Genomic DNA, 12,159 nt, shown 5'->3' with positions numbered 1-12,159 from the left:
GACTAACAAACATTTATGATATTAGGGTTGCTTATTCAAAATGACGGAACCCACATTTTGGCGCGAAATAATACTCCATTAAAAATAATAAATCAATACAGAAATTTGATGTAGTATCTAGAAATCAATGTTAAAATTTCATAATCTAAAATCTCAAAATTTAAATTGAGAATACTTAGAACGATAGAAAAGCTGCTTTAATTAATTTGATCGCACAATCATTACAGTAATTACTGATTATCCTTGTTTATTCGATAATTTAATTTACAAATACCCAAACACGTAACATATTAGGCATATTCACTAAATTTGAAACCTCATCCACTACCCTTGTAAAATATCATTTTGTTGCCAGAGGTATGTTACCACCGAATTTTTGAATTTTCGATATGTTATCCGAAGTATTTGTTTTGAAAAGGTCCTAGTTGTAAATACAATTTAAATTTTTTGAAATATTATAAAATAATTAAGTTAGGTTCGTAAGAATCATTCGGCACATTTTGTGTGTTTTTTTGGAATGCGTGATGTGAGAAAATGTTTTATTTAAATTCTGAATTATTCTCAATCACTGTGGCACTTTCTAAAATAGTTGTTAAATAAAAGCATGCAACCTGATTTTGAACTACGTTACCGACCATTAAAAACTAAAAAGTAATTGAAAATTGAAATTTTTATTGTGCGAGTTGTTGTGCTACCCGTATATTTTCATGAATTATGAAGCATGGTTTCATTTCAATTTGTTATTTATTTCCGTTACAGTTATTTTTGCAGTTGTTTTTAAATTTGGTTTTTATTATTTAAGGAATTAACATTTTTATCCCTAGAAATGCTGACTAGAAAATATCGTATTTATCTTTTTTTTGCCAAAGCTAAATAGGCATAAATTCGTATTTAATGAAATGATTATTATATAATTAAAAAGACATTTTTTATTATCGTTAAATTTATAAGCAACTTACAATTTTGTGATAGACTAAACACAATTTGGTTGGGCATTTTATTTTTAATTTTCTCATCTCTGATTGGTCAGTAAAAAATATTTATAAAGATATTTATTGGTTGAACCTTTTTGAAGAAGGACACGCCTTTTCTAGTGTAGTCGCTGACAGGAATCCATACCTCTACTCGGAATGCTTATCGCGGCAGATTTTTGTCTCGATGTGGCTGGCGGGTTTTCTTGACGTCACTACGTTAACTTAACAAACAACAACGTGAGAGGGGAGCGCGTGCAAAGGGGATTTTTTCACTCGTAGGTGGAGCCAAAGCCATCAGAGTGATCTTACCATACGCGATACGCCAGGAAAAGCATTCCAAATAGAGGTATGGATTCCTGTCGCGTAAGATTCAACCTACGCGACAATTCAGCATTCCTAGTGATAAAAATATAAATTCCCGTGAATTTACACTACCTTAAAGAGGCATTCGTTGATCGTTATTAACAACGATCGTAACAATATTAATTGCGTATTTTCCTCTGTAGGCTCAACCAATTTCACCGGAACTAGTGGCGAAGTTACTTGGAAACCGAGTAGCGGTCAGCCCAATAGTAACGGTGGAGCCTCGCCGTCGCAAATTCCACAAACCAATCACTTTAACGATCCCAGTGCCGCAAGCGGCCACCAAAGGCATGATCAACCAGTATAGTGGCGACGCACCAACCTTAAGGTTGTTGTGTAGCATAACAGGTATTACAAAGTCAGGTTTGTTTCTCACTTTCTAACTCTCTTTCGCTTCTCTTTTTTCCACCTTTTTGTCTCTTCTCCCGCTTGCTATGTCGCTCTCTTCTGTCTCTCTGTACCGAGCGGGTCCGTGATTCTTCATCCGCGCGGGTCAAGCGCCCTCTTAGCTCTATTCGGACATTCTAGAAATCTGGCTTTTTAGACAGGAATGCTATACAAATTTAGTGTCATCCAAATTGATTATGGTTTAAGGTGGAGATACTGAGCAAGCCCCCGAGGGAGAAATAACTTGAGTAATCTGCTGTACACTCGTTAGGTAATCCCCCGGGTAATCCCTGGAAAAATTAGTAATCCCCCAGGTAATTTGTGTAATGTCAAGTAATATTCGTAATTCCAAATTAATCTCAAGTAATATTCGTAATTCCAAATTAATCTCAAGTAATATCCGTAATTCCAAAGTAATCTCAAGTAATATCCGTAATTCCAAAGTAATCTCAAGTAATATCCGTAATTCCAAAGTAATCTCAAGTAATATCCGTAATTCCAAAGTAATCTCAAGTAATATCCGTAATTAAAAAACCAAGTAATATCCGTAATTCCAAATTAATCACAAGTAATATCCGTAATCCGCTGCCTTTGGGTGGAACCAATTATCTCTTGAACAAACAAATGTGGCACGTATTCCCAATATTTTGAAGGAAATTGAAATGTTGCAGGTAAAATAACTACGTGACGACAAAAAGAAACGTTATATATAAATCATAATGAATCTCACGTTATATCAGTAATCTTCAGTAATCTCGAATAATGATATTTGGATTACTTGTAATCTGGTGTACACATTTTTAGCGAGTTATTTCCCCCTCGCAAGCCCCTTAATCGGCAAACCCGTCTGAACGGTATTCATCAGTCGACACCTCTTTTAACAGTGGGTTTCGTAGTATATCGCAGCGGTTCCCAATTTTATTTTTGCTATGGAACACTACTAGCGTTTTCCATTTGATTGCTCGAGTTTCGCTCCGAATCTGTCTCTGACGTCATAGATCTCGCCCCAATCGACTAGAGTAAATCCGCAAAATAATGGAACATTCCATTAGCATATTTCCCCATTCGGCTGTTTTTCGTCTGCTAGTAATTTGAATTTTTGCGTCTTGGTCTGCCATTTTGCCAAAAAATCTAAAAGGAACACGCAAAAATTTGCTCCGATCTCGATCTCGATCCGTTGATCTGTCGAAATCGGCAGATCGGTTTGGGGCGATCTCGGAGCACCCGAGAGCGCGAACTGGAACACGCGAAACTTGATCGGAGCAGATCCGAGCACGCAAATGGAACATAAAATGTTGATCAGAGCGATCTAGAGCGCTCGAGAGCAGTAAAATAGAAAATTATCCACCTAATTCTGGCGGAATCCCAACACATTTTTTTACATATCTGAAAAGACTCTTGCCACAAACAAAGATGGCCGCGCTGCGAATTCTCGGAACCCTTGTGACCCTTCCAGGGAACCCCGGGGTTCCGCGGAACACCTTTTGGGAACCGCTGATATCGTACTACTAGCTAAAAATAAGTACTGGTATTTTTTCACTTAAAATATTTGGAAAGTGGTTTAGCTTTATAAAACCCCAGTTCTACTAATATCCGAATTATATACTGTATATTTTAAGAGATAAGTTTCAATCTAACCATATTGTTAATGGTATACTTTTGACACATGTAACTTCGCAGGATTTCTGTGATTTTTCTAAAGAAGTTTAGGATAAAAATTAGTGGGAGGCGAAATACACCAAAGACTGATTTTGGACGTATAAATCACTAATCTCTACCTAGTGTATATTTTACACTTCTAAGTGTTCAGTCTTAATGCATCGGCTGTTTGGTCGGAAAATTCAAGCCAACTGAAAATGCCTGTAACCTTCGAAGTTACATGTTTCATTTTTATGGCTTAGATGGATACTTTTTTCTTACGTGATATCAAAAGTCAATGAATTTAATTACGCTAATGTAATGTAACTTTTTTGAAATATAATTATTCTATTTCTGTTAGGCAATATTAACTTATTTTTTTCATAAAAAATTTAATACCAAATATTAGAACTATTATATTAGTTAGTGTTGATTGTAAATTGATCTTAGTATTGAATTAAATTCAGTGACTATTACCGCAAAACCTGTAGAATTCTCGCCAAAACGTCAATTTTTTATCATAGATAAATCTTAAAAAAGCACCACGCGCCTGATCGTGAACGTTAAGGCTTCCGCAAGGCATTTAAAGTCTGAACGTTCAGACACATCCGCATTTATTTGCCTTAGATCCAAAATCACGTATCTCGAAAATATAAATTTAATTACAAAATCATTACTTTTTAAATAAAAATATAATTAGGTAATGTTTCTTTAAAAATTGACAAAAAAAAACGATAACTGTGAATCTATATGGGCTCCATTTTGTCTTATTTTTACTGTAAATGAAAGCTTAAGTGCTCTGTCGAAAAAAACGCCAACACGCAAAATCGCTTAAGTCGAGGTACTTGGTTTTGGAACTAAGTTATCGAATTACGTTCAGACTTGCGGAGTTTCAACCGTTTACTAATAATGTATTTATTAATATTTGGAGAGAATGACTATTTTGAAACGATTTCTTAGGATGATGAGCTCATTCTTCAAGCAGCAACGCTAAAAATTAGGGCTGTGTGATTAGTGGTTTTAGGCAATCGAGTCGGTTATTGAGTATCATTTTTTCCATCGAGTATTCCAGTACTTGATTAAGGGGAAACTTTCTCTTATTCGATTTGAGTAACTAAAAAAAACTCGAGTAATATTTTTAACAAGTCGTGTTATCGAGTACTTGATTAGGAGCTGGTTTTATTCAAGAAATTATAAAATTAAATTTAAAAGGAGTATAAAGTAACTTTCAATCCTGAAAAATATTCCTTTAATTTAAATGAACCACAGTTTTCACAACTTTGTAGGTAACGTTTATTGCCCCCCAAAAAGTTGCAAAACCCCCTCTTTGAACTTTGAAGCAACGAGGATAGAAAACACAAATACTCGACGAGTTTAGAGAGCAGCTTATTCGAGTAATCGGGTACCCGAATATGCAATTTTTTGGTACTCGATAATCGACGAGAATTCTGAAATTACTTATTCGCTTAGCTCTAATAAAAATCGATTCAACGTAGTCATTCACCCTAAGTAGAAATAATGACATTCTTGGTTTACTAATTGCAAATTGTAATTGAAATTGTGTATTTCCCTGTTTGTTTTATATCGCTGTAAATGCACAAATGATCGGATATTGAGGCAATGAAATGTCGTAGTTAGAAATTCCATAATTTCTCCATCCTAATATAGCTGCTTTTATGAAACAGCTTTTGCTTCAGTGTGTAGTTTCTCAATAGGAATTGCTTGGTCAGATACCTAAGCACCGCCTCTGTTTTTGGTTTTTCCGCGCCTATAATGCACAAACGCTATCACTCATCTCATACTTAAATACAATTGTTCCTATGATTATAAACTTGTACCAAAAACCAAATCCCGCTGCACTAACCGCTTTACTGGCTTCTGTTTTCGCTACCTCAATTTCTACTTTGTTTTTCGCTCTATCCACTACTTCTTGGTAAGTACTCACTTCTTTATTTTAAACGTGGAGTGAATGAGACCTTCTAAAGAACGTCTTACGATGCGAGAATGTGGTGTATTTCAAAATAATATAAAGTATCATTTCTCGATTTTTATCCCGTACGTTTAATCATATAATTTTATAAATCTTTAATCTTGGACAAATAAACCACTGGCGTGAATCTAGAGTGCGCGTTTGGTTGTATTAGAGCAGCGACGTTTGTTGCGCCACGGTGTTCATTATTGGAAATAAATCCACCCAAATATTAAACACGTGTCCAATTTGAACGAACGGCTTAAGCCTAATATTTTTTTCAACATAAAATATATTTTTGCACAAAACCTATTGACCATAAATTTAAAAATTACGTTGTTTACCATGCAGTAACAGTCCCTGTAAATTGTTTGTTTGATTTAAAATATGTGCAACTTCCAAAAACTGAATATTATGCTGAATGCAATGTTGTAATTTCATATAAATTTTACAACAACTATTGTATATGCAATTGCTTTTATTATCAGGATGATTTACTTAGACGCGTGCAAAGTAATTTTAGAAATCGTTTTAAAAAAACGGCTAACATGTTTCGCATTTGAGTGGATATATTTCTCGATCGGAACGTTGACGGAGGATGCAATTTGAAGAATGATTGCGATCCAGTATTTCATTTATCCAAGCTTTAATGTACCAACATTTCAGTATATTGTTACATTAATTTCAAATTTAATCCTTTATTGTTTGGTTAGCATTTTTTTTAAATCTTTGCCAAAGAAATGGTTTCTGACCAAACAATTCGAATAACGTCCGGTAATACTTCCGCTAAAGTGTTAAAATATTATAAAGATTTTATTTCAGTCTTTTGTTTAAAAATGGAGCAAATTGATGGGATTGATAACGAAGGGTAATGTTTTGAAGGATAATGTGCCGGGAGTGAAAATAGTCTAGTCTAAACTGTAGAAGAGCTTGTTTCTTTGCGACGCGACTGAGCGTTAGTTTGCTGTTGGAAGAGTTTTTAGTGTACGGCCACCTAAAAACAAAGTTATTAATTTCAACTACAAAGATGGTCTGCAATTCTTCACTATAAAAATTCAGAAAAAATGAAGTGTGGTAGAACTAGCAAAGGCACTTGCTAATTGTTAGTTTTGTAAAGTGTATCGTAATTTAAAATCAATTCGTAGTATTTGTAAAATAGCAACAGCAAGCTAAAACTCAGTTAGACCTTTTTTGAAAAATTCTTATTATCCAAAAATGATTTCGAACAATTTGACCAATACGCGTGTTGTATGCATTTGCCTTTCAGGGGGTACTACGAAAGCGCAGTGGGAAGACGTCACTGGTTCCACGCCACTTACGTTCGTCAATGATTGCGTTTCATTTACAACAACAGTTTCGGCCAGGTACTGTTTCAATTCCCACGTAGAAAAGCGTTTGCATTCTCTCGTACTCTTTTTTGAGTTGAAGTGAAAATGTCTTAAATCTTTGCATTAAAATATCATGTTTGTGCTCTGTGGAACAGGTTCTGGCTCATGGACTGTCGACAAGTCAACGAAGCCACGAAATACGCCACGGAACTATACAAAGAAGCGATTCACGTACCCTTCATGGCGAAATTTGTAGTCTTTTCCAAGCGACCTGACCCCATGGAAGCTGAGCTTAGGGTCTTCTGCATGACAGATGACAAGGAGGATAAGACGCTAGAACACCAAGAACATTTCACGGAAGTTGCCAAGAGTAGAGACGTTGAAGTAAGTCCCAATCATCTGCTCGGGAATTTATAAACATCCACACGAAATCTTCGGAATTCCTAATGCAGGCAGCCCAGGGGGTCCTGTAATTCCTATCAAATCCGATATTTTTTAAACTTGCCCTATATTATCCAGGGTTGCCACGGTATCTCGAAAACCTGGAATTCCTGGAAAAGTCCGGGAATTTGAATATGGGTCTAAAAATCAGGAAAAAGTCAGGGAATTTTAAGAATTATTTGAAAAATTAGGGAAAAGTCAGGGGATTTTAAGAATTAGTTTAAAAATTAGGGAAAACTCAGGGAAAAGTCGGGGAATTTTAAGAATTAATTTAAAACTCAGTGAAAAGTCGGGGAATTTTAAGAATTAGTTTAAAAGTCAGGGAATTTTAAGAATTAGTTTAAAACTCAGGGAAAAGTCGGGGAATTTTAAGAATTAGTTTAAAACTCAGGGAAAAGTCGGGGAATTTTAAGAATTAGTTTAAAACTCAGGAAAGTCGGGGAATTTTAAGAATTAGTTTATAACTCAGGGAAAAGTCGGGGAATTTTAAGAATTAGTTTAAAAGTCAGGGAATTTTAAGAATTAGTCTAAACATTAGGGAAATGTCAGGGAATTTAATTTCGTTTGCAAATAGGAAACTTTAACTAAAATTCAGGGTAAACAGATACAATTTTTTTCCACAAAATAAGTCGGGGAAAGTCTCCGGAGATAGTCTGGGAAAAACCTGGAAAAGTCAGGGAATTTGAAAGTTAAAATACTGTGGCAACTCTGTTATCCTGTAAATCATTGAATCCAACGCCTCCTATTCCTATTTCACTCTCAAATAATCGGCGTATCGTAAAAAACAATTGCATTTCTTATTTTTTTAATAATTATTACGTAATTACTGTTGAAAGTTGCCTTACAATATCCAGTAATTGAGAAATTTCAGTCCCGAATTATCCTTCGTAAAAATGTTGCGCAACAATTTAAAAAATATAGTCCTACTTTTAATAAATTCCGAATTGCCGTATTATCATAAAATGTTTGAGCGTAGTGTCTAACATTTTCGTGTTCCAAAGGTATTGGAAAGCAAGGTGCAATTCTTAGAATTCGCCGGCAATCTGGTACCAGTAACCAAATCTGGAGAACAGCTGAAGTTGAGCTTCCAAGCCTTTAGGGAGAACAGATTACCTTTCACTATCCGTGTTAAAGATCCTCACCAAGATCCATTGGGCAGGATAGCCTTCATGAGGGAGCCTAAGGCGGGAAGAGGCGAACCTTCTCAGCTACCCATCTGTAACCTCAATATTGTATTACCTGAAGTTTGCAAGGTGCGTAAACTGATCACCTGAAAGTAGTGTTGTTAATTTTCCGGAAAAATCAAATGCGGAAAATTTTCCGCAAATCGGAGAAATAAAAAATTTAAACATTAACTACTTTTTAAGGGTTTTTAATGTTTTAACTTTTTATCGATATAAAATGTCTAATATCAGTAAACATACTACAAAACATTAAAAGTGTTACACTGTTAATCAGTTTAAACTAGTCTAGAGGTTTAGTTTTACTTTTAGATTCGAAAAAATGAGGCCAAAATTCCGTTTTATTGAAATTTGCAAACAATATATTAGACTAATCATGGAATGAAACCTTTTATTTTTTTCGGAAAAATACGGAACATTTTCCGGAAAAAAGGCCTCGGTCATTTTTTGGAAAATTTTCCGACTTACAACACTACTTGAAAGTATCGTATTTCAAATAGAGAGAGAACCAAAGGTCGAATTTTATCCATTTTTTCAAATTACTGTAATTTAGAATAAAAATTCGTCTTTGACACGTAATATCAAAAGTAAATAGTTGGAAAAGTCTGGGAGTTGATCAGCTTGACAAGCAATTTCACGGTTAAGCTATTTTTCAAGATTTCTCTTCTATACCCCAAACCGGTTTACAGAGATTTTATCAAAACGTACTTCGCCGTGGTAAAATGTAGTTTTTTAGGCTTCAATATGGTAAAACTGAACTTGTAACTGTACATTCTACAATTTTTACGCAGTTCTTTATTTTTCTAAACTATATAAGATTTTAATTAAAACTAATCAAATTGCAATTATTTCTTTTTTTTCGTTATCCCAATAGACTTTAAAAATTAACAATTTTTGTTAAAGAAAATGTCAGTCTCGGACTTCTTCCTCATATTTACTTTTGTTCTATTCTTCTCTATTTTATAAAGTACAATTTTCAGTCAAGCTTACTTTAAATTCAATTACTTTAAATTACTTTCAGGCTGACGGAACAGCGGTATTAACGTCAGAATTAATAACATTAGAAAAAAAATACGGTTTTGTTGAAGAAACGGGACTAGCCAAACCAGAATTAATTCACAGAGCCGACTTGAGGCTTTCTGACATTGCCCGAGAGTTAGGAAACGACTGGGTGCCTTTAGCTTTACAACTCGATATCAAGGAAACTGATATCAAATCTATAAAGGCGGAATGTCCCGACGATCCTACGCAACAAGCTCTTGTTATGCTCAGGATATGGATGCAGAGAGCGGGAACCAAAGGCACAGGTTGGTCATTATCACTCTAAAAGACGCTTCGATAAAACCCATTCGCTAGGAAGTATTAATACATAGAGCATAGACGTGCGAGTTACTCTTTATATGGTCCTTGTAACTTGTAAGGGATGGTCTCCAAATGGGCAAAAACGCCGCGATATAGAGAAATTTTTGTTAGGACTAACGGATACCTTTTGCGTCAACCAGAAAAATTCGCGTTAGGCCTAAAGCCTGGAACACACATACGTAAAATGTAATTGACATGTATTCAAAAACCGTAAACCAAAGATAAAATTATTTTACTTTTCTGTTTGCGTTTCCGTGTCCTCTCCCGTGACATTTTTAAGTATGTGTGTTCTAGGCTTAACGGATAATTTTTGCGTCGAGGAGAAAAATTGTCTTAGGCCTAATAGATATTTATTGCGTCGAGGCTCATTTAGACGCTGGCATTTAGAAAAATTTAAATTAATGAAAAAAAATCCGTTTATAATATGGATGGCGCATATAGGTGACTTGAGTATGTATTGTAGTGAACTTCTTTGTCTTGCCAGGCGAAATCTGGTAACTGACCAACCGGAATTATTTTATTCCGCGGTCCACTTAGGGCTGACTTCCCAAGAGATGATCTTTTATTGAAGCTCCTATTAGAAAAATTATCGGGTCTATTAACATAAATATTTTTTATTTTTATAGGCAATAACTTAGACAAAGCACTAAGAAAAATTAACCGCGAAGATATTGTAAATAAATGCATGTTTAACGTACAACTATTCACTGATGAAGTGGAAAAAGCAGTTGCCAAAGTCCGACTAGACCAGTCTGGTAAGTTCCAGTTTTCTAAGTAATTGTGTTGCGATCACACAGTTTCAGTTTTTTTTTGGCAGCAATTAAACTTTTATTTCAATTTCACGAGTAATCATTATTTTTAGAGAATAAACAAGTTATAATTATATAGATTAGTACAAGGTTTCCTAATTCAAATTGGGAAAATTAAAGTTCCATAATAAATAATATCATATGTAACATAATTACTCATGCCTCTGTATAATATTTCCATTGAAAAAATTTCAATGAGACCTTGTTTCACGCGGAACATACATTGAGCGGACCCAAAAATGCAAAAATGCTTATAATCCTTGCGCTATTGAAAAGGTTACCATGGAAATGAAATCACGTGATCGCGAGGCACGAGCTAAACTTGACGTGGGCAAAGCCAGAAACGCGCGAGGAATTCTCAGTAACTTCCGTTTCCCATCAGTAAAGTTGATGACGCGTATTTCGTCACGGAATTGTAAGTGACGTAATTAACGTCATATCTCGTGAACAAGGTTTCATTAACGAAAATGCATTTATGGCATACTTATGAGTGATTATGTTACATATGATAATATTAACTTGGCGTACAACAAATATTTCGCAATTTCAGTCGATGATAATTGAACTTCGCTCCAAAAATATTAATAACATCTTGTCCTTTTGTCCTTACACAGGATTTGACGCGTTCAAAGAAGAACTGGGACCATCACGGGACGCCTCACTACGGCGAGATGTCTCTCTCGATGTCTCTTACGATGAGCAAGACTTAATCAAGGTGCGCCCTACAAAAGTAATTCTATTTATCGTATTTATATTATTCTAAACATTTGGTTTTCTAATCTGAAGTGTTTTAGGCCTTAATTAATTTTTAATATTTTAAATTGGCCTAACGGTGAAAGAATTAGTAAACGAACGTAGTCTAGGATGAAAAATTGGTGAATAAGTAGATAAGTCCATAATGAAAAGGGATAACAAAGCTAAACCCTAAACAAATTTGAAGAAATTTAAAAACCTACTAATAGCTCGTACCGATAGGTCTTCGAGCGGATGAAAACGCGAAACTCGGACCAAATAGATCTTCGAGTGAATAATTAAATAAAATAAAATAAAATAAAATAGCCAGAAAATCCAACGGTAGACCGGTTTCGTCCTATTTGGAACTCGTCAGTACCGTGCGGGAAATCTGGCTTGCGACTATAACACCGAATAGAGAAACTAAGCCTAAATATTAAAAATTTCAAAACGAGTTGCATAGCAACGGAAAGCCGAATAGGGGGAGAGTGGTGGAGATTATTATATACGTATATTCGTTTTCATCCGCTCGAAGACCTATCGGTACGAGCTATTAGTAAGTTTTTAAATTTCTTCAAATTTGTTTAGGGTTTCGCTTTATTATCCCTTTTCATTATGGACTTATCTACTTATTCACCAATTTTTCATCCTGTACAATGCAGTCCATAGGTGGAACGTAGTCTAGTTCCGTAGCTAGTGTTAGTTGTAACTAATGGTACTTGCAATGGTTTTAACACTTTGCTTTCCGAATTCCCTCACCTCTTTTACGTATTCCGTCAGAGGCTAAATGACGTTGAGGTACGTTTATCTAGCATGGTTTTTCCACTATGACATTATCAGGCATACACAAAAGTTCAAAATATGCCTTCGCAAATTTGTTTTGCTTTTATTGCTGTTTTATTGAATCGTCCCTGTTATAAACCCAGGCTCGTTTTATAACAGAGAAGCTCCTTTAATAGGGGTAACGCCATTAGA

The 12,159-nt window shown here is 35.0% G+C and overlaps 1 protein-coding gene across 24 annotated transcripts in view; it reads left to right on the top strand.

Annotated features, from left to right (window-relative positions):
• Positions 1–12,159, top strand: part of LOC149944083 (uncharacterized) — a 211,707-nt gene that overhangs the window by 142,383 nt on the left and 57,165 nt on the right. For 16 of the 24 annotated variants that reach the window (XM_090176756.1, XM_090176755.1, XM_090176754.1 and 13 more), the window contains 8 exons: positions 1,481–1,700; positions 6,599–6,695; positions 6,815–7,043; positions 8,102–8,353; positions 9,303–9,588; positions 10,270–10,398; positions 11,067–11,182; positions 11,965–11,982. In XM_090176756.1, coding sequence (XP_090032882.1) covers positions 1,481–1,700; positions 6,599–6,695; positions 6,815–7,043; positions 8,102–8,353; positions 9,303–9,588; positions 10,270–10,398; positions 11,067–11,182; positions 11,965–11,982 — 1,347 coding nt within the window. The remainder of the gene's footprint in view (positions 1–1,480; positions 1,701–6,598; positions 6,696–6,814; positions 7,044–8,101; positions 8,354–9,302; positions 9,589–10,269; positions 10,399–11,066; positions 11,183–11,964; positions 11,983–12,159) is intronic. The other 8 variants (XM_090176768.1, XM_090176748.1, XM_090176745.1 and 5 more) reach the window with 4 other exon arrangements.

Source organism: Leiobunum rupestre, chromosome 5 (assembly GCF_980474605.1).
Source record: "Leiobunum rupestre chromosome 5, qqLeiRupe1.1.hap1, whole genome shotgun sequence".
In the NCBI taxonomy this organism is placed as follows: Eukaryota; Metazoa; Arthropoda; class Arachnida; order Opiliones; family Sclerosomatidae; genus Leiobunum; species Leiobunum rupestre.
The sequence above is the reverse complement of the archived record's forward strand: the minus strand, read 5'-3'. Positions and strand labels throughout refer to the sequence as shown.